A 23570-nucleotide genomic window follows, 5' to 3' on the forward strand; every position below is an offset into this window, starting at 1 on the left:
AGTTTTCAGCAAGTTTCTCAGCTGTCTGATACTCCTTTAACACATTGATAGCAAGTGGTCATTGCCCAGAACTGGTTCCGAACTTGTGACAACACTTGCAGTTTCTTCAGACCATGGCTGATTTCGCACTAGAGCTGCCTCGCTGTTGCGCCCCCGTTCTATTGGTCAATTTCACACCCGAAGCCATGCGGCTGATTTTGACCAGTGGCTTCGCCCAATTTCCCCCGCAGTTTCGTGATCTTGTTTGTGAGACAGGCACTAAACCTATTACACACTGTAACACTAAAGAGAATCATAGCACAATGATACCATCTGGTGTTCCTAATGATTACTGCAAGTGCCTTCTTCCCCTAAGAACAATTGCGGAGATTGGAATTTGTCTTAGCTCTAAGGAAACTTACACTTGCTGTAGGTAGACTCATATACAAAGCAGGGATGGTTTGATTTCTCAGGATCAGTCACATTTACATTCCAATCCTGCTTACTCCAAAGTATTCAATCCAAGGACAGTCCATCAAAATCCACATACTTAAATCAAAACCTCCCATGAAGGTAGGGGAATTTCACTTTTTATCTGGTTTGGTCTCCAGCAAAAATGTTACCCTCACTACTCCCCTTCCCATATAGGCACTCCATGGTAAAAATCACTTCACTTGCATTCTCATGGGCATATCGTTATGCAGCATTTTGGGATGTATTCTGTTGACAGAAATCTCTTTCACGAGCAGAGATTTACTGCAAGACTCAAACCACTATGTAAACCGCCCAGAGACCCTTCGGGGTCAGGGCGGTATATAAGCCGAAGGTATAAATAAATAAATAAATAAACCATATTTCCTTCCACATCAGTGATACTCAGTGATTCTGGAGCCAAACATGGCTCTTTGACATGGCACCTGTGGCTCTTGCATTGTTCCTCAGTGTGGCACTCACTCCATGTTTCAGGAAAGAGGGCAGAACCGTTGCTCAGTGAGGTTTGTAGCTGGCTGGTGGCTCCCACCTTGAAACAGCTGCCACCAGAGGGACTGGAGTATGAGTAAGCTCTCAGCCTCCCTGACATACAGGCCTTGTGTCAGGGATGGAAGTAAAGCCATATTATGTTATTGTGGGTGGTCAGTGGGGTGAGCACATATGGCTCCCAGTAGTTTTATGTCTCTTTCAGTTGATGGTAATTGTGGATGTGGCTCTCCACAAGCCATGAAGTGAGTACCACTGTTCTAGATCAGGGGTTCCCAACCTTTTTGAGCCCTGTGGGCACCTCTGGAATTCTGTCACTGGATGGGGGACGCTACCACAAAATGGCTGCCACAAGAGGCAGAGCCAACCACAAAACCTCAGGGAGTGAGATCATGCATAACTCTAACAGTACCTTTCAGCATTTCAGGTAGAAGCTCTGTTTAACAGGATGCCTTAGAAAAGCCCCCCTAGCTCCACCCACTTTTTAGAAACAGTTGGTGGGTACCAGGAAAAGTGTCCATGGGACCCTGTTTGAGATTATCCTTTTGGGAGGAGATGTATAAGAGCTCATGAAAAGTGTGAGATTTTACCATCCCACGGAAAACAGGGCCAGATCATGTAGTGCATTATTTCTCTATGTGAGCAGTTTCAACCGCCCTTGGTTATGGACGTATATGTATAAACACAAAGATAAGCTATACAGCTATACCTGTAACTGCACATGCTAGAACAGGTCTCAATGCAAATATAATCATTGTTGCCAACCATATTGATGAATATTTGGTTCACACATAAATTTTTCCATGCAAAGAAGTATCTAAGGGAAGTTAGGATTGAGCTGGCTAAAACCCATGGTGAAGGACGCTCAGCCACACATAAGCTTTTGGCATCTAGCTGTTCAAGGAGATGTAATAGTTCAGAAAGCACTGGCCTTCAAATGATCACCCCACCGTAGGTGGAATTAGAACTTCTAAGGTGCCTGCCACACGGCAGGGAAACCACGAGGCAAAGCGCGGCTAAATAGAGCCGCTCCAACGTTGAGACGCTGCAGCGGGATCCCATGGATCCCCTGGCCGCGGCGCCTCTTCTCCCCGGCAAGAGCAGACGCCGGGGAGGAAGAGCCCAATGGGAGGGGGAGGCTGCTGAACTGCGCATGCCCGAGCATGCGCAGTACGGCCGGGGGCCGGGATGCGGTGGCGCAAGGACACGCCGCCGATCCCACGGCCGGCTTGGGGCGCTCCAGATGGTTGCAACCACCTAGATAGGTGGTTCGTTTTTGCAGCGGGGTATCGCCATTTGGGCCAGATCAGGGACGGAGACGGCACGCTCCCCAGATGTTGAGGTGGGATCGCGGCCGTTTGCTCCGCCCCCGTTCCATCCCGCTCCTGGCCCAAATGGGCTCGTATGAACAGGGCCTAACTTGTTTAAATAGAAAGTACACATGATGCTATTAATTGTAAAAAGAGCATGCATGCAGAGCTGCTTTCCCCATGTTATATGTGCCCCCACCCTTCTCTGGCATGGTAAGAAATCACAGTGGTAGCATTCACCTGGACTAGTTTCCATTTGGAGGAGAGAGCACTAGTGACTTATGGCAGTTTGGTACTATTTATTTACGGAAAGAGCACAGGTGGAGGCACAGATGCACTCCTAAGGAGCAGCAGATCCGCTATCGTGCATCTGATTCCAGAGAGAGAGAGAGAAAGAGGGAGATCTTGCACCATTAAGATGTTTCAGTCCACTCACCAGTATCTGCCTGCTTCTCTCTCTCTCTCTCTCTCTCTCAAAAACTGCTCTCTCTTCACATATCACCTCCCTCCTTCCAGTTGGGGGTCCCCTCCTCCAAGCCCTTATGGGTTCTTGGCCAGAGTCATTCCCTATCACTTACATCCCATTGAGGATATATCAACACTTATTAAGGCATGTTACCATTCCTTTTGTCATGTAGGACAAACTGATCCACATGGAAGCGGTGACTGGGAAATAATCCTCCCATTTCAATGGTTATTATTTGTCCCCCCTCCCCAAAGTCTATGGTAGGTTCCTATGGAATTGTTCCACTAACAGTAGCACCTGCCTTTAGTGCAAGGTGCTTTCCCCTAATGCAACAGGTTCTTCCACTAGGAGAAGGCATCAAGAGAAGGCACCTAGCACCTGAGGAAAGTCCTATCATTTGCAGAACAAATCTATAGGATCCAACCTATTAAATTAAATTAAATTAAATTAGGAGTAGTGTTGACAACTTCCAGTTGGGGGCAGGATATCTCCTGGAATTACAGCTGATGCACAGATGACAGAGATTAGTTCCCTGGGGGGAAATGGCTACTTTGGAGGGTGGACTCTGGCTGATTCTGCATTGGCTTTTCCCTCTGTTGTTTTACCAAACCCACGTTTGGTAAAACATAGGAAGAAGAAAAACAATAATCAAGATAAGATGCCACACAGTTAAAACAGATTACAAAACTTTGAACACACCTGCGCATGTAACAATAATAGAGTCCAGTGTTCTATTGCTTCAGACCAACACAGCTGCCCACTTTGCTGTAACAACAGTGACATGCACCTGTTTCTTTCTTTGGCACAGTGGCACCATTCATTATGTTGTAACTTGGCACATGGCATGCTCATTCAAGTTTTTACAGTCACAATGCCCTGGAAGAGAAGCAGTGCTACTCTTATCTGTAGCCTGCCATGAACTGCCCCAAGGGTACCTACTGCCCACATGAATAGCAACAGAGCTCCGGCCCATCTTTTCTGGCCTAAGCCTGGCTTACAGTCAGGCCTCTCATTTTTTGCAGACTAGGAGCCACTGCTGTGTTGTTCCCCTTCAGGAGAGTGTGGGTATTCACTAGGAATGACACCCAAGTTCTTTCGTCTTGCTCTGTTCCCTCCTCCCAAACCTCTTTCCACTTTAGTCCCACATTTATCTGTCTAAAAGCCTCATTTGACTTTCTTTGCCTGCTTCTCCACAGATCTCCCTCTCTCTCTCTCATCTTCCCCTGCCATATCTATGGGGTGGGGTGGGGGTGGGGGTAGAAAATGATCCTGGAGGCAGGGAAGAGAGGTAGAAGAATAAACACAGGGGGAGAGAAATTTATTAGCCAAAAGTGAGGTGTAGATAAAAACACTATTGCCTGGGGAAAGGCAGACAGGGGCCCTCCCTTCTCCCCTCCCCCCAACTGCAGATCCCAAACCAACTTCCGAGCAACTGGAAAGCTGGCATTCAGTGAATAGACTCCAGTGACCAGACTGTACCATTTAAACTTTCAGGAGGGGAAGGAACAGCTGCTGGAGGCAAAAATAATAATAATACAATTCACCACAGGTTTCCATCCCAGAAGCATTTCTCCTGTGCCCTTCAAAACCAAACCAAACCCCACAGCACTCAGAAAGCCTGTATTTCTAAACAGTCAGGAGTCTTTCGGTGTTTTGCTGGTGTTAAGTTTCTATGTTCCTCTCATCCCCCTGCCCTCTCCACACACCCTGCCGCTTTTTTCACCCCTCCCCCAAGTTGTCAGGGGCTGAAAGACAACAGAAGGGACTGGGGGATGAAGAACTGAAAGGAAACCTCCCTGCAAAGCTGAAGAGAGAGAGACAGAGAGAAACTCAAGGGGGGGAACAGAGCTGCAGCAAAGGAGAACTGCGTCAGAAAGACAACAAAGGCAACTAATGTCCTCAGATCTTTCCCACAGCTGAGGTGATGCAGCTTTCCCCAAGGACAGCCTCCAAGAAAGAGGTCAGTGCATGAAGTGGTAGCCGCCCCTTTTTTTCCGCTAGACTTTCCCTATTTGACTTTTCTCGGAAGCAGCACAGGCAAATTGGTGGCCCAAGGGGAGAAACTACAAAATTGTTTGGGATAGTTTGGGACAGGGCAATGAGAGTATGAGTTGACTGATCAGAATCATGTTTAGGAAGCTCAAAGACAACATCTGAAGAGGCATGTTTTATGAAAGGCAGAAAAAGGAAATGCATGATTGTTTTCCCAGACAAAGATGCAGGACCTCCTCACCTATTTCTGGAAGTCTGCTTTACATAAGGAGCAATTCAGAGGCACAGAGAAAAAGCCAAGTTCCCCGCCCACCGGTGCTTTTATAAATAAAGACATAAATGTAATGGCTGCAGATACATGCTCTTGTAAGGTACACATGTTCTGATGTGAACTTAATATATGTTTTTTAAAACTCTGTGAAGCCTCTCCGCTGTTTATGTGGCTGTTTTCTCAAAAATGTGTATGTTACAATTTGCACAGAATCTTTGGGACCCCTAGACACAACAGGCAACAAATTGTATAAATTTGCTAAGTATTGCTTTGTAGAAAAATTACTTAGGGAGAATCACAGCATCATGCTATTGAAAAATGACAACATTGGTATTTGCATTCCGCCCACCAAATACCAAATTCCAATAATCCACTGGGGGTCCTTCACATCTAGTGGCTACTAAGAATCCTGAGTCCCTTAGGACCATCTCATTATGTACACAACAGGTGAGTTTGCTGCTTCTCTACCAGCTTATCCACCGGTGAATACTATAAAGTATGAAAATAACGTCATATCCAAATGCTGCCATTTCTATTGTGTCCTGAGGGTGGCTATTCTGTTTTAAAGAGCACCAAAACATTTTTATAGGAAATGCAACCACAGACAGTGGAGGGGTCTACAAGGAAATAATATATACAGAGCAGATGGTGTGTGTATGAGGGAAAACTTTTTCCCAGTGGGGGAAGGAAAGGAGGGCTCTGTGCTGAAGTGACAGTCAAGGGAGATAAATGGCTCTAAGAAGTGATCTGTGAATGGTGACAAGAAATGGAATGACAGCTCATTATGGCTTCATGGGGGAGCAGAACAAGATCATAGTGTGCCAAAATCTCAAGGCTAAATTTGCTGTAGCTTCTTTGTCAGAGGTGGACCGTAAGGCCAAAATCATGCCCCTCTTGCAGCCGCACCCTCTCACCTCATGCAGGCCAAAGAGCCAGTGGCAGAGAAAGGAGGTGCCACCTTGTTCCTCCTTGGTGGCTGCACCTTGCACGAGCCAGCAGGGCAGAGGCAGGCACTCCCCTGCTTCTCCCGTTCAGACATGCCACACCTCAGCCTGCCCAGTGTGAAGCCGGGCACTGCTGTCCCAAGCTCCTCCTCACCAGCCTGGGCACAACGGGGTCAGCAGCAAGAAGTACTAGTAGTGCCATGCTCCTTCTTGCAGGCTGTACCACATCCATGCCAGCTGCACCATGCCTGGGCCAGCACAGGGCCAAGGCAGCCACTGCTATGCCTGTGCTCCTCCTTGCTGGCCTGGATGTGGTGTTGGCCAGCAAGGAGGAGTATCGGGTGCCACTGGCACAGGGCAAAGCCAGGAGCCACTGTGCTTGTGCTCCTTCTTGCTGGCCTTTCTTGAATTTTTGGAGACCACTGAAGTGGTCAATGTGCTGATGTCAAAGTACAAAGATGAAAAATATTTTGAGTGATAAATTTTAGGAGAACAGCTACAGGTCTGTGGAAATGCTTCCACTTAGAGACAGCTACATATGGCAGCACTGAGAAATGCTCATCATGCTCTACCTCATGCATAATTTTATATAATTTTATATACCTCTATCTTGTATCCTCTAAGCTATCTTTTATTTAGACTGAAAAATCCCAGACTCTCCAGCCTGTCATTGTAGGAATGGTGGTCCAACCCCTTAATCATCTTGATTGCCCTCTTTTCTGTCTTTTCCAGACCTGCAATATCTTGTTTGAGATACGGCAACCTAAACTGCACACAGTATTCCAAATAATGCCACACCATTATACAAGGTTATTACAATATTGGCTGTTTCATTTTCAGTCCCTTGAATTGAGTTCACAACTGCCACACAATGAGTTGACATTTTCACTGAGCTTTCCACTAAATCCCCAAGATCTCTTTCAATCTCAGTCTCAGCCAATTAAATCCACCTATATTTAAAATCTGGATCCCCCCCCCCCATATGCATCGCCTTACACATTATGTTAAATATTCAAAGAATCATAGAATTATAGAGTTGGAAGGGACCTCCAGGGTCATCTAGTCCAACCCCTTGCACAAGGCAGGAAATTCACAAATTCCCCCCCCAGTGACCCCTGTTCCATGCCCAGAAGATGACAAAAAACCCACAGGATCCCCGGTCAAACTGGCCTGGAGAACAATCGCTTCCTAACCCCAAAGTGGCAATCAGCATTTCCCTGGGAGTTTAAGAAAGGGCCACAAGAACTAAGCACTGAGGCAGCCTTTCCTGCCCTCCCTCTCATGATCTGTCAAAGTTCACAGAATCAGCATTGCTATCAGATGGCCATCTAGCCTCTGTTTAAAAACCTCCAAAGGAAGGAGAGCCCACCACCTCCCGAGGAAGCCTGTTCCACTGAGGAACTGCTATAACTGTCAGGAAGTTCTTCCTAATGTTTAGCTGAAAACTTCTCTGATTTAATTTCAACCCATTGGTTCTGGTCCAACCTTCTGGGGCAACAGAAAACAACTCTGTACCATCCTCTATATGACAGCCCTTCAAGTACTTGAAGATGGTTATCATATCACCTCTCAGTGGTTTCCTCTCCCAGGCTAAACATACCAGCTCCTTCAACCTTTCCTCATAGGACTTGGTCTCCAGACCCCTCACCATCTTTGATGAGTCCTCTGGACATGTTCCAGCTTGTCTATATCCTTCATAAATTGTGATGCCCAAAACTGAACACAATACTCTTGGTGAGGTCTAACTAGAGCAGAATAAAGTGATATCATCACTTCGAGTGATCTGGACACTATACTTATGTTAATAAAGCCCGAAGTCACATTTATCTTTTTAGCAACCACATCAAACTGCTGACTCATGTTCAGTGTGTGGTCTACTAAGACCCCTAGATCCTTTTCATACATACTACTGCCAAGACAAGTCTCCCCCATCCTATAATTATACATTTGATTTTTCCTACCTAAATGCAGAACTTTACATTTATCCCCATTGAATTGTTCGCCACATTGTTGCCTAGTCATCCAATTTAGAGAGATCCTCCTACAACTCCTCACAATGCACCTTGGTGTTCATCATACTAAATAATTTGGTATCATCTGCAAATCTGGCTAAAACACTGGCCACCTCCAATTTTTAAATCATTTATGAACAATGTAAATAGCACTGTCCAGAATACCAGTGCTTGTGGGACACTACTGCTCACTTCCCTCCACTGTGAAAACTGTCCCTTTATTCCTACTCCATTGGCAATATATCTTCATATTTTAAGGGGTTAGTATACCCATAAAACAGCACTCTGACCACCTCCAGCTCTTCTTATTGACTTGGTAAGGACACAGCAAGAATCATGGAACATGTTTGCATGCAGCATCTCTGGATCTGTACATGATTAGCAGTTTCATTGTAAAAAGCAACATAAATAAGATTAGGCAAATCACCTCTTAATGCTGACATTTTTATTATCCCCACTTCCTGTGTGTCAACAGTTCATATGCCCTGAATTTTTTGCCCTAACAGTTTTGGCTGTAAGGTAGCAATCTTGATTTAGCACTGTATCCTGTAATACTACATCTTGTCCAAACCTTTATGAAATCCAAGGAAGCCAGTAGGTAAGAGAAATCAGAGCATCCATGCAAGCCCATGTGATTTTAGTAAATGCCTTTAGCACACTGAACTTAAAATAACCTTTTTAGATGTGCACTTAGTAAGGCAGTCATTAAATGCCTGATTTTCCCCACTGAATTGCAGAGCCCCCAATAGTCCAAAATTAGTCACATCTCTTCTGACATTTAAGAAAATACTCTCTATAATCCTAACCACAGCAGGGTTATCAGCAAACTATTAAAACTCCACTCTAAACACCATATTGTAAGTGCTGCAATGCCCTGGGTAAACTATTATTTTTTTACTTATTTTTCCTTGCTGCCCTGCCACTGTTAGAACACACATTACTTATGCTATAACTCTAGTGTTGGATTGAGTATGGAAACAGAAAGGCAATGGTTCTTGCCAATGGTTCTAAGCCAATGGTTCTCCAAGTATGAGGTAGATCTCCACTAGATATGGACCTCTTATTCATTATTTAACAGTCTAATGAATAGTAGGTACTATACTGAAAGTACACCGACCCCCTGTCTCTCAGGAGGGGCCTTTTCAACCAGCAAAGGACCCCATAAGGGTACCGCGGGAGTCAATATACCAGGCAACTTGACATAAGTGGACACAAAGATGGATGCCAGGACTTGCAGGCCCCATAATCATGCCTAGGAAGTGACCCTGGAAAGCATATGAGATCCTTCTCTGACAACTGCGACCACCCCCCACTGACATCTGCATACTCTTGACAATGGACTTGCCTCACCCCAGAGTTACTTCTTTCAATCTCAGTCGCTAATCCTATCAATCTGATCTCATCTTTCCTCTTCACATTTTCTTCATCAAACAAACAACCTTTATTGGCAAAAACAACTGAATTATAACAGGGAGGAAACAGTCTGAGCAGTCAAGACCCTGTCTGCTGATACATTGCTCGCTTCCTAGCTGCAAGGTACACAAATTTGGCCACAGTTTAAATCACAATTTGGTTCTGAGTAGATAATAAAAAAATAATTTTGCATTCATCAGATTTCCCTGCTTGGTCTTTCAACAAGGGATCAATAAGTGTGAAACATATAGCAAGATAATAAGTATAGTGCAAAAAAACATGTTCAAGGCTCTCTATGTCCCACCGATTACATGTGCATAGCCTGTTAGCATATGGTATTTTATGAAATCTCCCATAGAGAACTGCAGAGGATAACACATTGAAATGGGCTAATGAATAAGCTCTGCGATAGTGCAGGGCATTTTCTTCATAATAGAAAGCCCTGACTTCTATTACTTTCCCACACCCTAAGTCCAGGTGGCTCATCAAGCAGTATTGTTTCCATGTTGATTAGTTTAAATTAACAATCCATTAGTTCTTCAACCACTGGAGAAGTAACTGGGAACCCAACCCAAATTGTACTTTGCATCTAGAAAAGAATCTCTGGTCTCCTTTATCCACTCTTGGAAACTCTATACAGAGTTTTCAAACTACATTGTTTTATCCCTGATTAATTTAATCAATTCTTTGTTTTGAATTAGCAAGCCCTCTAGACATGTTTTTGGGTATAACTAGCCTAGGACAACTCCATCACTCTGTTCATGTTCTCTTAGGTGCCTACCAACATGCACCCCAGTATACTGGGTCCTTCCTTTCAGTGAAGCACGGGTCATTTTGCTATTTCTCCCTCCCTCATGGATGTCTTCAGGAAAGGTAGCTATCACCTCAACCCCTGATATTTTCCTACTCCTCTCTTTAATTTCCCACAAATCTTGAATGCATGTATTTTTCATGTGTGCTCCTTGTATGTTATTCCCCTTAATTGTTCTGAATAAAACATTCTCTATTTTACCCTTGGATGGTTCATTGAGAGCTCTCTTAAAGGGAGATACCCCTAAACATAGGTAGGAGGTCCTTCCTAATACCCCACCTCTTGCTGAGGCCTGCCATTTAGCTAAATTCCCCCAGAAACTGAAGGCAGCAATTCAGCTTCTTAAATCTATGCTGGTAGAGGTAACAATACAGTAACAAAATCAAGACAGGGCACTGACTGCTGTCTTAAAATCTAATGCAGGTACCTTCAGATTCTTCAGTATTATTATTATTATTATTAATAATAATATAATAATATACTTTATTGTCATTGTACATAGTACAACGAAATTAAAGGTGCAATCATTTCAGTGATCTACAGCCATACTCATATACACTCACACAACCATTCACAACCATCCCATAACTCCCTTAAGGTTCACATTGCAACTTATTTTAGTTCAGCATTACTATTTAGGGATTAGGTATTGACAATAAGTACCCAAAGAAGTTGTGGACAAATTCAGTAGGTGACGGGAGCTTTACTGAAAGATCATCAGGGAGCCAGAAGGGAAGACTGGAAAATAACACAGCATATGAGAATAAAGGGTGCCATCTAGATGTAGATGGGCAGGTGGGCTCTGAACACAGTTCTGCCAATGGTCCTTTTTAGTAGTAAAAAGTTTAGAACCAATACACTATGGAAAGAAATATTTCCAATCTGTTTGGTCTTTTCATTAAGTTTAATAGCCTTACATAAATGCCACACAGTTCTTTTCTAACTTCAGCCAATTATTCCAGTTCTCTCATCTCTTTCCTTATTGTGTCTTGTAGGAAAGATGAATACAAATGACACTGCAAGTGAGACATCTAAAACAACCCATGTACTTGCATTTCTCAGTGCTACTACTGAGCTGGTACCACTAAGCTCTGTGCCGAATGTAGAGAAGCCTGACTCCTTGCCTATTATCATTGCTCTCATCTGCATCTTCCTCCTTCTGGCAACCTGCCTTATCTTTGTCACTCTCTGCAAGCCTGCAGCTCTGGATCAATCTTGCCATGGGCCACATGAGTGTATGCCTTACCATCCTGAAGATGCCAGTGAGCCACAGCTCAGGCTCTGGAAACGACTAGGGTCACTGAGACATTCCATACGGAGCAGTGTCAAACGCAGCCGTCCTGTTTCCCAAGCCAATGAAACTTGTTCAAGGAAAGTGCCTGTCAGTCAGGACTGGAATATCATGGAATCTACTGAAATGTGACCCTGTGAAATTTCCCACAATTCTGCTGCGGAAATGCTCCATCTCAACAGCCCTTCACGAACTAACTGATCTCCGATAGTATACACCTCTTTTGAGAACCACAGAGCAACCAGGATGGAAATGTTGGCTAGTGGAGTCATCATTATACTCCTGTCTATGGAAAAAAGGAGGCAGAAGAATAACATCTGCAATGCCTGCTTGAAGTGCTGAAACCATATTGTATTGGTGAGGAAACTTTTTCCATAGAGTTAAGGCAGGGCATTATTATATCGATGGGCATTTAGGTATCCAAATCTTCCTAGTTCCATTTGAGCCCGTGTCATCTGTCCCTAAAACTCTTCAGTCTATGGGAACAGAATATTTTGCAAAAACATGAAAAAGACTCACAGCTCACTCATCTGATGAATGGAGGTGACTAATACCCCCCTTAGAAGTGGAACAATGATTTATTAGCAATATTCTGTTTGATCATATATCTTCAGCCAAAACTGGCTAGAAAATACCCAGAACCTTCCTGCAGAATCACATTACTTGAGCTACAAAGTTTTGCTCCATGACACTCCTGTAAGATACTTCTCATTGACAACAGGACAGTAACGTCTCTACCTTGGAAGATGGAGTTGTGATTGCCACTTTTTTGGCAAGAAAAAAAATCCTTGCTGCATATGTGAGCCCACAATGGACTTAATATTGTAGGAGAGAACACTGCCAGCAACCAAAGAATTAAACGCAGAAGTTCACAAAACTGTTAATGCACTGCTGCTGCTATTTGTATTGGTGAGTGTTAAATCTGCAAAAGACAGAAGAGGAGTGCATTGCCCCCAGTAATGCAAGCACAAACAAACCTTAAAATAGGCACTGGCTTGAGAGAAAAGGCATCTGCATTCTACCCAAACATCACAGCAGCGATGTCTGAGGGAAGCATCATATTCACCTGGATGCACAACATTGTGCTGAGAAAACAATATCCCTGCAGAGGCAGCACCATGAATGACAATGTCCGCTCCATGTACAACAAATGGGAAACCAATGTGCATTTATCATGCCAAACACTGATTGCATAGAAAAGCCCTTCAAAAGAGAAGCAGATAGGGATGAATGAGCTGTCTTTGATTACTTAAAATAAAATCTCCCTTCAAATATTCCAGCGAGGATTCAGTTACAAGGGACACCAGTAGATCTGTTTGTCTAACCCTGACTGTAACCCAACTGCATATTAAGCAGGGCGATGCAGGCCCAGTTCTTATAGTAAAGAGTGTGAAGAGGAGGGCTGGATTTTCCCCATTCCCCAAATTGGGTTCCCCTCCCCCAACTTCATAATTAATTTGGGCAAACTAGTTCTAAACAAATGAGACAGCTGCTGTCACGTGCAGTTTGAGCCTCTCTGAGGCATAGCTGTGTCTGTGGGGGCTGGGGGGTAACCATCCTGGGCAGCTAGGGAGCACCCCTGTTGTGTACAGACCAAGCCAGGAACATATGCAATGGCACATGTGTGCATTTGCATGTCAGCCCAAACTGACACGACGGTTGCTGTTGTGCAATGAGATACAGGACAGTCAGAGCAGCAGGAGCAAAATGTGCCTATGCCAGAAGGCATGCTGGGAATAGTATGGGCCCTAAACTTGACAGTGTACCCGCATGTAAAGAGGTGGGGAATGCTGGCTTCCCTGTTTTTAGTTAAGAGTGAATTGAGGGAGAGCAAGCAAACAGAAGGAACACAGAAGGAGGAAAATAGAAAAATGCCCTCCCCAACACTAATCCCACTGTCCTGCCTTCCCCATGGCAGATTTTAATGAAGAACGGAAATACTGGAAGATCTGTGAACAGTTTTCATTGGTAAACAGAAGCAGGGTGGCGGGAAAGAAAACTGAGATCATATAGTCAAATCCAATACAGAGAGAGAGAGAGAGATTATTTCTTTTGGCTTGTCTTTCCCCCTTCCCAGGTCTAACCACAGTACCGGGGGGTGGGGGAAAGTTTCCGGGAACTGGCATGGGCCGAGGGGATTAGCCTCCACCTCTGTGACACAGACCCAGTCTGAAAGTGGGCAGCTGCTAGTTGCTTTAACATTTGTTGGAGAGAACTGTCATGGGCCTCCCAGTGCATCTTGCTGAGAGAGTTCATCTATTGTGTGTATGTGAAGGCAGGACAAATTAGATGTGACGGTGATTCTATGGCAATTTGCTGGTGATTCTAGATCTCCCCTTTGTCACTTCCAGGTAGCCTTAGGAAATCACCAGAAGTTAGGGTTGCCGGCTCTGGTTTGCCAGGCATAGCCACAGGGATGCTGCTACCATTTAAAAATATTTTTTAAAATGCTGTGAGGGCCCACGCAGCACGGCTGGCTGAGGCACTCTTGTTCCCCCTTCCACACCTTATCAGGTGCCAGAATGGCCACACACACACACACACAGTGGCTGAAGGTTGTTTGGGGACATTAGTGCTTTAATGCAGCTATTCAAATATACCTTTCAGGAAACAGATATCTCTGTTGGTATATCCTAGTCCTTAACTCTGCCAAAGGGAGTTACTTCAGGGATATATTTCTACTAGAAATAAGGCCCGTTGTGGAAATAAATACAACGGGATCTAGAAAGAGGCTCTGGGAGAGTGCTCTGGCTTTGGGCAAACAGTGTCAGTCTGCTTTTAAAACATGAACCTGGGACCTGCACACCACCAGAATACAGCAGGTTCCATATGCAACTGACATTCCAACTGCCTTGCGGGGGGGGGAGTTTGAGGTGTGGAATGGAGTGAAGTCCAATCAGCTTCCATATGCAAAAGACCAGGTTGTCGCAGCAGTTGTGGTGTGGGTGGGACCCGGGCTTTGCCTTCTGATTGGTAGCGATATATGCTGAGGAGCAGTGCCATCAGCCATACACTAAGGGAGTGCATTTTAGAATTAGAACTTTGGCACCCACTATTCAATTATATATAAGGAGAGATAACATTGGAAATTGATTTGTCTTTTAACTATTTGTTGCACCTCTTCATGGAAGCTAGTGAAAAGGACAATTCAAAGGTGGAGAAAGACAAACGAGAATAGCTTTGTCACACACTCAAAGTTATGTCCTATAAAATATGGAGACATTTGGTGAAACCCAGACAAAGCTGTCATAAGTGTCAGCGGGACAAACACACAATTAAGCACTTTACTAATATAGCTTTAAATGGGGCTTTCCCCCTGGATTGTGCCTGCTGCTCCTTAGGCTGATGTGTGTATCATAGTGAAGCTTCCCGAAGCAGTGACTCTTGAAGAGTGCTGGATGGGGCAGGTGTCCACCCAGACCACATGGAACATCTGGCAAGTTGACTCTCTATAACTGAAGGAAGCTATGGAATCAGCAGTGTGCGAAAAAAGTATAGTTAAAGTTGCTAACACATGTTAACTTTTTAGTGTATTGTTTAATTTATATGCTTAGCTTGGTTTATATTTGGACTGATGCCTAATATTTAAGAGGTCCTTCACTGTAACTGTGTAATGGTTTGGTGCACATAAATGTACACACTCAGTTGGCTTATTTCTAAACAGGTGTGTGCTACACTGATTTCACTGCAATTCCATCTTTTCTGCTTACAATATAATATTCAATGCTTTGTTACACATACACGTATAATCACCAATTCCTGCAAATGCTGAATAAAAATACTTAAATTGGCCTCAAAGCCAAGCAAACCCAACTGTGAGGGGTTTGTATGCTGCTGAAGTAGCTGCACAGCAGAAAAAAAGCTCAGCTGTAGTGCCATAAATGCAAAAACCATCCTTGGCATTTATACAGGGTCAGCTCAGAAGTAACGTGAAACCATGGTGGTTAGCTAATGAAATAAGGATTTGGTTCACAGGCAGTGAATCTCGGCTTGAATCCTGGCTTCAGTATTGTCGCTCTTTCTCCTGCTTCCCTGCCAGACTTGGTTGCTATCACAGCCTGTCTTGCAGCACCTAACTGCGGTTAGTGAATAGAATCAGGATCCAGCTTGCAAATGGTCTGTGACTCCTGGTATGTCTTGGAAGGTAGGCCAGTATGATTATCCTCATATCTGAGGTAGGGTTGTGGTGGGTTGGTAGTGAAGTTGAGCAATAATAACTTACTTAAGGCCACCTACTACCATAATGACAGAGAATGGGGGGGCTTTCTGGTTCACAGCTCGTTAACAGTAATTCTTGTACTGTTGATATGGTGGGTTTTTAATATTCGGCATATTTAGTAGGCTAAAGTGGTTGAGTAATATCTAGCAGACTCAATTTAGGCACCTAACCTAAGTACTCACATTTCCTGAAATACTTTGGCACAAGACAGCTACTCATCTGAATCAAAGCAGAGTAGCAAGCTCAGAACATCTACAGGCCATGGTGCTGCCAATTACTTATGGGGAGTTATCACATAAGCAAGCAAAACACAAACTTTGAGTGAAGAGAGAACATACCTCCTCTTGTTTCAGTTGTAAAACTGATTTTAAGCTAAAAAGATTGAATTGTGTGTTTCCTCAATTTGGTTTGTGACACTGTTTATTTCACTTTGCTGCATTTGACTTTCTGTTTGTTTTGGTCAGAAAAGCAATCTCTCCAATATTTTAAAGTGAGTTTCTCTCACAGGAATTTACACTCTCCTTGCAGACATCCTTAGAGTACATTTCATTTGATCAAGCATTTAGTACCATCTACAGGAGGCCTTGACTACTAGGTCCAGTTGTCTTTCTTACTGCATTCCTCACCATTGCAGACTCTTATGCTAATATCACGAGACATTCAGAATGTTACTACATAGACAAAAGCAAATCTTGAAGTATTTATGTCATTTCCATACAAAATCATATTTTGATGCACTGACATATTTTAATTTTAAAACTATCAAAAGGGCCTAATCAACATTATGAAACAGTCGCCTCTGCAAATTTTATTTGGGGTGGTGAGGAGGAATGTTGAAATTATAAGGGATTCATCTGCAAGTTTTATATTAGGAGCAGGAACATCTTCAATGGTCCACAGGAAGCTCTTTTCACCCAGTTGCTGAACACAATATCCTCTTCTACTATATGGTGGGATGGCGGAAGGTGAGGCTAGGATCAAATGAACCACACGGGACAGACTTTTGGACTCTGCTCAAATCCTGGCAAAACACTGTCTAAGCCTAACACACTTCACAGCTATCCCAAGTTCCATGGAAATTAGATGGGATGCAAATGGAACACCAGGTTGATTGAACTTCAGGGGTCTGTCAGGTGATTGCTGGGCAAAGACAAGCACTTCTTTCAATTGCTCATGGAATATGGTGAGCTAGGCTGAAGTATGGTAGCAGCTCAATTCCATATGAAAGGGACAGCTGGTGTACATGCGTGTATCCCCCCCTCCGAGCATTACAAGTGATAGCAATACAGAGTCCACTCTACTTTTGAGAACCTCCTCATTATCAGTCACAAATCAGGCATCACAGATCCTCTTGCCACAGTGAACCCATCTGCCCAATGTGTTCCCATCACCTTCTGCAGTTTAGTTACAGGTTAAGTGTGTGGCTCTACAAAGGCATTTTTTGTTCCAGTTCTGAATGTATTATCCCAAAGTTCTCACATGGTTGACCACTTGCTTTTCAAAAATCTCTATGTGATTGTAACATAGTTCTGTTAACGCACTATATGCTTGGCAGACCAGAGAAGCAGATTCAAGAACAAAAATAGTCTTCTCTGAGCTTGCTGAGAGCACTCCTTAGACCTTGCTACAAAAACATTTGGTTTTGAAGAGAAACTGGAAAGGAGAAAGAGGCTGAATGAATGCATGCATTCATTCAGCTAGCTCTCTCTCTCACCCATTCATTCCACTGAGGGTTAGCTCCATAGAGGGAAACAAAAACAAAACCCCCTGAATCTCCAAATTCTTCTTTCCTAGTTTTATTTTTAGAGATGCTTTGTATGCACTCACACACTTGCATACACTGTCAAGAAAGGACTGCTTCACCCAGTGCCTCCCTCAAAGCAGATTTGTTTGTCAGATCACCACTTACACTCCAGATGTGACTTTCCAGATATCGATTGACTGACTAATCAGCACAACCTGCTGCTTATTGTTCAGGGGCCATATTCCACAACGTTTGTTGCAGGAGCCCATTAATGCCATCTACACTGCAACTCAATGAGCCCCATGCTGAAATATGGCTAGCTCGCAGGCCCAAAGCCCCAGCTACTCAAGTGGGTTTTCTTTTAAAAAAAAAATGTTGGCAAAGTGCTGTTGCTTCTTTCCAAGCTGCGCAGCTTCCTGCATCTGATGAAGGGAGCTTTGACTCTCAAAAACTTACCTCTCCTTATATATAAAGCTGTTTTGGTCGTGGACTCTTTCCAGAAGATTCCATACACTGCCGAATCAGTTCACTCCCTGGTGTGTCACTCACCAGGGGGCTCTATCCACTGGCTGCGTTGCTGCCTGAATTGGAGTTGTCCCGCCCACAGAGGTGGTGCTCAGCATCTTAGCCTCATTTTGCTGGGATCTGATGGGTGGGCAGGACGCTTCACCGCCTGGAGACTCATCAGGCTGAGGGACAGGAGGTGGCACCATGGAAAAAAAGCCGGCCATGGACAAGGGCGTACCCGACATACAGTGAGTGCCCAGGTCTGAGTGCACCTTCGCCGAGCTCTGGCACCTCCGGCACACAACTCCATGACGCTGCCTACACCACTGGGGCACTGGTCCACGTGGCTATACAGGAAGTCGCCTAAGGTGGCCGGGTGGGCAGCCAGTCACTGCCCGCTGCCTAGTGCACCTTCACCCACCTCCAGCGCATGACTCCACAGTGATGCCTGAGCCGCCAGGGCGGTGGTTTGTGTAGCTGGCCAGGAGGCTGTCAGAGGCGGCCAGGCAGGGAGGCAGTTGCAGCCCATTCTGTCTCCCCTCCACCACGACCTCTGGGGAGGGAGGAGAAGGCGGGGGGGGCACCCTGTGTGTGGCCAGGAGAGGCCTCTTTCTAGAGCTCATTGCATTCCTTTTGCAATGAGTTTCCCTGCTAATACCCTAATAATTTCAAAATACCCATTTGCTACTGGACTCAAATCCTGTTTCCTGTTATAAGCCTTTCTAACAACAGCAACACCTCCACATCACAACCTCTGGGGAGGGAGGAGAAGGCTGGGGAGGGGGCACCCTGTGTGTGGCCAGGAGAGGCCTCTTTCTAGAGCTCGTTGCATTCCTTTTGCAACAGGATTCCCTGCTAATAATAATTTCAAAATACCCATTTGCTACTGGACTCAAATCCAGCTTCCTGTTATTAGCCTTTCCACAACAGCAACAGTGACTGCCAGATACAAGAAAGAACTTAAGGAAATAGTACAGAGGCATGACCTAATATCAAAATCTCCTAGGTCTTTGTTGTGTTTCCCGCTAACAGCTGGGATGAAGTGAGAGTAGCAAAGTGCATGGCTTCCCTTTGTTTTTGTCTCCCCCCTGGAACCCTCTGAAAAGGAAAGTTTTGTTACATGCCTGTACTATGCTGCTGTAGTCTGGGATGTCCTCAGGGACAGTAGCCTCATAGCTGCTCTGAAGGAAGATGGGCCGATTGTCATTAACATCCAGCACAGTGACATGCACAGCAGCTGTTCCAGTCCTCCGCTTGCCTGTGGGGCCATTATCTGTGGGAACAAAGACAACAAATAGTCCATGTAATGTCACAGCCTAAACAAAAAAGTCATTACTACTGAAAGAACACTAACGAAGTATGAAATGTTCGGAAGCAAACAGGATCAAAACAGTTTTCCTTGGTCTTAACTCCAATTGCCCATTCACCTAGTTGTTTTAAAGCTGCCTAGTTTCCTTTCCAACAACAGGGGCTATCCACCCAGACCATATTACCAGCTTCATGGCCCTTAGCCCACACTTGCTAGAGAAGTGATGTTATCCAGAAGCCCTAGACTTCCACTTCTCTCTTTTTGCTGGACCCTCCCCTTGGGGCAACCGGTGGTGGAGGAAGGGACTTACCAGGAGCAGAAGGGAGGGCCATTCAACGTACAACAATGTGTCTACATCGCTGCCCATGTGACCCGAAAGTGATGTCATCACATCTGGGACATTGGGGTGACACTCTGGTAATTGGGCAAAAACTCTATGGTAATGCATCTTCCAGTTGTACAACCAATGGAAGATATAATGAGGAAAAATGAGCCACAGGCTTATGATGGCGCTGTCTGGTGCCTATACTGGATAGGCCAATTATGTGCTGGTTCCAGCATAAATATCTGGGATTTAGTATGCATTTTCCGTAAGATCCGCAGCAGATTTCATTTACATCACAAAGGCTTATAATTATTCCTTTATCAGAGATGTTTGTGTCACTCTGACTTGTAATTACTGACTTGCTGAATGCTGCTTTCAGACTAGATTATAGGTAGGAGACTGACACTGGATCTGGATTGGCTTTACATGGTGCTGATTTCATAATGCATGTGACAATAAACATGTGGCTGGATGATGAGTGGTGGCTGGCTTGATGGGTGTTTTCCACAATAGGCTTCATCAGCCCATAAGCTTTCTTGCCACATGCTAGTTAACTACACACAGCATAAAATCAAGTCCAATGTTAGAGAGATATAGTAGTGCTTAAAGGATCACTAGTGAACACAGAGGACAGAGAAAATTTAATTCACCATTCCTAATCTTCGATGTGATTTATAGTGTAAAATCAATTCTATGTGTAAAATTTAAACAGACAAAATATAAATCAGTATCATTGCCTTAATTTTATTAGTGTTAGAGAGAAATGAAATATTCAGCTGGTTCTAGTCCAGAACCAAAATTAATTTCAGTACTGAATTCTTTAAACTCATTTCTGGACAAAACAATCTTCTTTGTGTCTAGGATTAAATATTGTAGAAAATTTGAGTGTTTATTTACAGAGTTTGCCATTGCTTTAAATTTTTTGTTTCAGCATTATTGGAAAGGCTATGAATTGAATAAGGTCTCATGTATGAAGCATCAGTATTTTAAACACCACAGAAAATGCCAAACCCTACAACTTCTTTGGTATTCTTTCTTAAATGTGTGCTTCATAGGATATTCTTTGTCATCAAAGACCAGTCCTCTTAAACATTTATGTCCCATTGGTCATGCCTCTTGTCTTAACTAATCTATGTTACAAACATGTATCTGGCAACTTAGTGTATTCAATTATGGCTGCGGTCACACGGAGCATAAGCCACACTTCAGAGACGGAAGAGAGGCGGAGTTTCCTGGCGCGATCACAGGGCAACATCTGGCAAGTGTAGAGCTCCCGTCGGTAACCCGTGGCTAAACGCCAAAAACACGGAGTAAAAAACTAGTACCGTGGAGGTACTAGTTTCCAGAAACCGCGGGGCAAGGGCGGGCGTATGACCGTGTTTCCGGAGGAAGTTCCAGCGCCCGCCCATGTCCCCTAGCTAAAAGGTGTTTTTTTTCGAGTCTCCACGATTGCGCACAAGCACCAAACGGAGCATGCGCAAACGGATGTTTAATAAAAAAAAACACAACGTACGTCGTGCAGAGAAGAGGAGAGCAGCCAGAAGACAGCACCAACGAGTGCATGGCTTGAGGCGGCGAGCGACAGATGGGGGAAAGGGGGCAAGGCAGAAGATGAAGCCCAGAAGAGGGGGGGGCGCGGCGGCAGAGTAGGACGTCTGCTTGGGCGGAGGGGCGGTCAGGGCGGAGGGGGCTGGGCTATGCTGCTTTGCTCTCTTCGCACGCCCCACCAGCCAGCTCCCCAGACTGATGCCCTTCCAGACCTTCTGCCCACCCCCTGCCTGCCTCACTGGTGGGGAAAACGCCGTGCCTGACATGATGCCACACCACCCAGTCGGCAGCTGGCCCCTCTTCTCCCCAGCGCCGCTTGGCCGGCTGTCTCTGGCAGCCCCCTCCTCGCCTTCCCTCGGCGCGCGGCCCCCGCTTCTTTGCCCCGAGGCCCTGCTTCTTTGCCGTGTGATCCGCACCTCCCCATAACTACTGGACCTCCACGGAACCTCCACGGGACCTCCATGGGAGGTCTGATCGTGCAACCGCGCTTTGATTTTCCCCGGGGGAAACAGCCACGCTTCCCCCCCGCATTTTCCTGGCCGTGTGACCGCAGCCTATATAATAAGTCTGGGAATATTTTAACAATCAAGTTAACAAGATATAGAATCTCTCTTTTGTCCAGACCTACAAAGTGGCCCCTCTCCAGAACATGGAGAGTTAAAAAAAGAAACCTTCATGGTCGAGAAAAGCCATTTGATGTCATCACAGGGGTGACACTACCAATGGAATGGAATGAAAATTTTAGAAATCATAACAAAACATTGCATCATTAATTTGTATGAGTCCTTTGAAAATGCTTCCTTCATTGCATCCCAAATGATGCAGAATGGAATGGGCGTCAGTTGCTTAGATAACAGGAATGCAAGTCCACAAGACATACTTACCAATGGCCTCGAGGATGAGGGTATAGGATGGCACAGTCTCTCTATCCAAACTGACGACTGTTCTAACTACTCCATCTCTAAAACCAACACTGAACTTCCCATCCTGGTTTCCACCTACAGAAGAAAGAAAGTCAACAAACGAAGGGTGCTGAAACTTAAACACTCTGCAAATAAGAATTGTGGAACCAAGAAATTCAGAATCATTTATGAAAAACACCTTCATAGTTCATATTCCTCTCCATCTATTTGTGCACACATATAAAGAAGTAGGCACACCTAGAATTTGACAGCATCACTCTGTGCATACCAGTCTATTTTATAATGTACTTTTATAGCTAGGACAAATGAGGCTTCCACAAATTTATCAAATATTGTTGGAGAAGGAGAAAGATAATGGCCTGAATTATGTATGTACAAGGGTTAATCAGCTGGGAACAGAGGTACAACCTAACATTTGAAAATAAATTTGAGAAAGCATCTATAGGTAGATCTTGTGCTTTGCCCTAAGGAAAAATTTGTTATAAAATGTTAACCCAGCCCTATGCATTATCTAAAATTCATGGCAATAAGAGCAATAAGTGTTGGAAATGTGATACTTGGAGTATATTATGGATGGCTCTGTGATAAAGCTACAAAATTCTGATACTAAATTAGCAAAATAAAAACAACACTGAAATCCAATCTTAAAAGGTACAATTTTCAGGAAATGAGATGCTTCTTTTCCATAGGAAGTGCAGCCAGAATAATATATGCCAGATATTGGAAAACAGGAGGAGGAGGAGGAGATTGGATTTATATCCTGCCCTTCACTTGGAGTCTCAGAGCAGCTTACAATTGCCTTTCCCTTCCTCTCCCCACAACAGACACCCTGTGAGATACGTGGGGCTGAGAGAGCTCTCAGGGAACTACTCTTGAGGGAACAGCTCTGAGAGAGCTTGTGACTGACCCAAGGTCACTCAGCTGGCTGCATGTGGAGGAGTGGGGAATCAAACCCGGTTCTCCAGATCAGAGTCCACTGCTCTTAACCACCACACCAAACTGCCCACTCTGGGAGCTGGCAGTTATGAGGGGGACTATATATCATGTTTGAGTAAAAAAAAAGGCAACAGAGGAATGAGAATTAGAAAGAGGTTTGGACATGTTTTATAAATTACTGAAATGCTAAATATATTAGGATCAGCGGAAATCCCTTTCCTTTCTTATAAGGATATTTTTCTTGAAACCCCCTCCCCACAATAAATGATTCTTCTACAATGATTTATTATGCTCCCGGCGGGTCCTTTTAAGTTTAAAAATCTACAGCACTTTAGTCACATTGTTTTTCTTGGAGTGTGCCTTTGTCTAAAAAAACCCCTTTTACCAATTTAATTTTGATTGCTGTATGTCAATAAACAAAAAAGTTAGTGACAGCTTATGCTAATATGCACCACAAAGGTGCTCATTATCAAAGTGTCAAATTGCAAAATGTATTCAGAAATGCCTGTTTCAAACACTTGATAAGAACATATAATCCTTTGAGATGTCATGCTTTCTGGTTGTATCTATGCTACAAATGTAGGCAGATTTC

At 44.3% G+C, this 23570-nt stretch overlaps 1 protein-coding gene across 1 annotated transcript in view; it reads right to left on the bottom strand.

Annotated features, from left to right (window-relative positions):
• CDH23 (cadherin-related 23) overlaps positions 1-23570 on the bottom strand; it is a 797360-nt gene that overhangs the window by 192327 nt on the left and 581463 nt on the right. The window contains exons 25-26 of the mRNA XM_015422891.1: positions 22004-22117; positions 19062-19210 (exon numbers count right to left, since the gene is read on the bottom strand). Of these exons, the coding sequence (XP_015278377.1) occupies positions 19062-19210; positions 22004-22117 (263 nt within the window). The remainder of the gene's footprint in view (positions 1-19061; positions 19211-22003; positions 22118-23570) is intronic.

The sequence above is a fragment of the Gekko japonicus genome, unplaced genomic scaffold, assembly GCF_001447785.1.
Source record: "Gekko japonicus isolate JY-2015 unplaced genomic scaffold, Gekko_japonicus_V1.1 scaffold49, whole genome shotgun sequence".
Lineage (NCBI taxonomy): Eukaryota > Metazoa > Chordata > Lepidosauria > Squamata > Gekkonidae > Gekko > Gekko japonicus.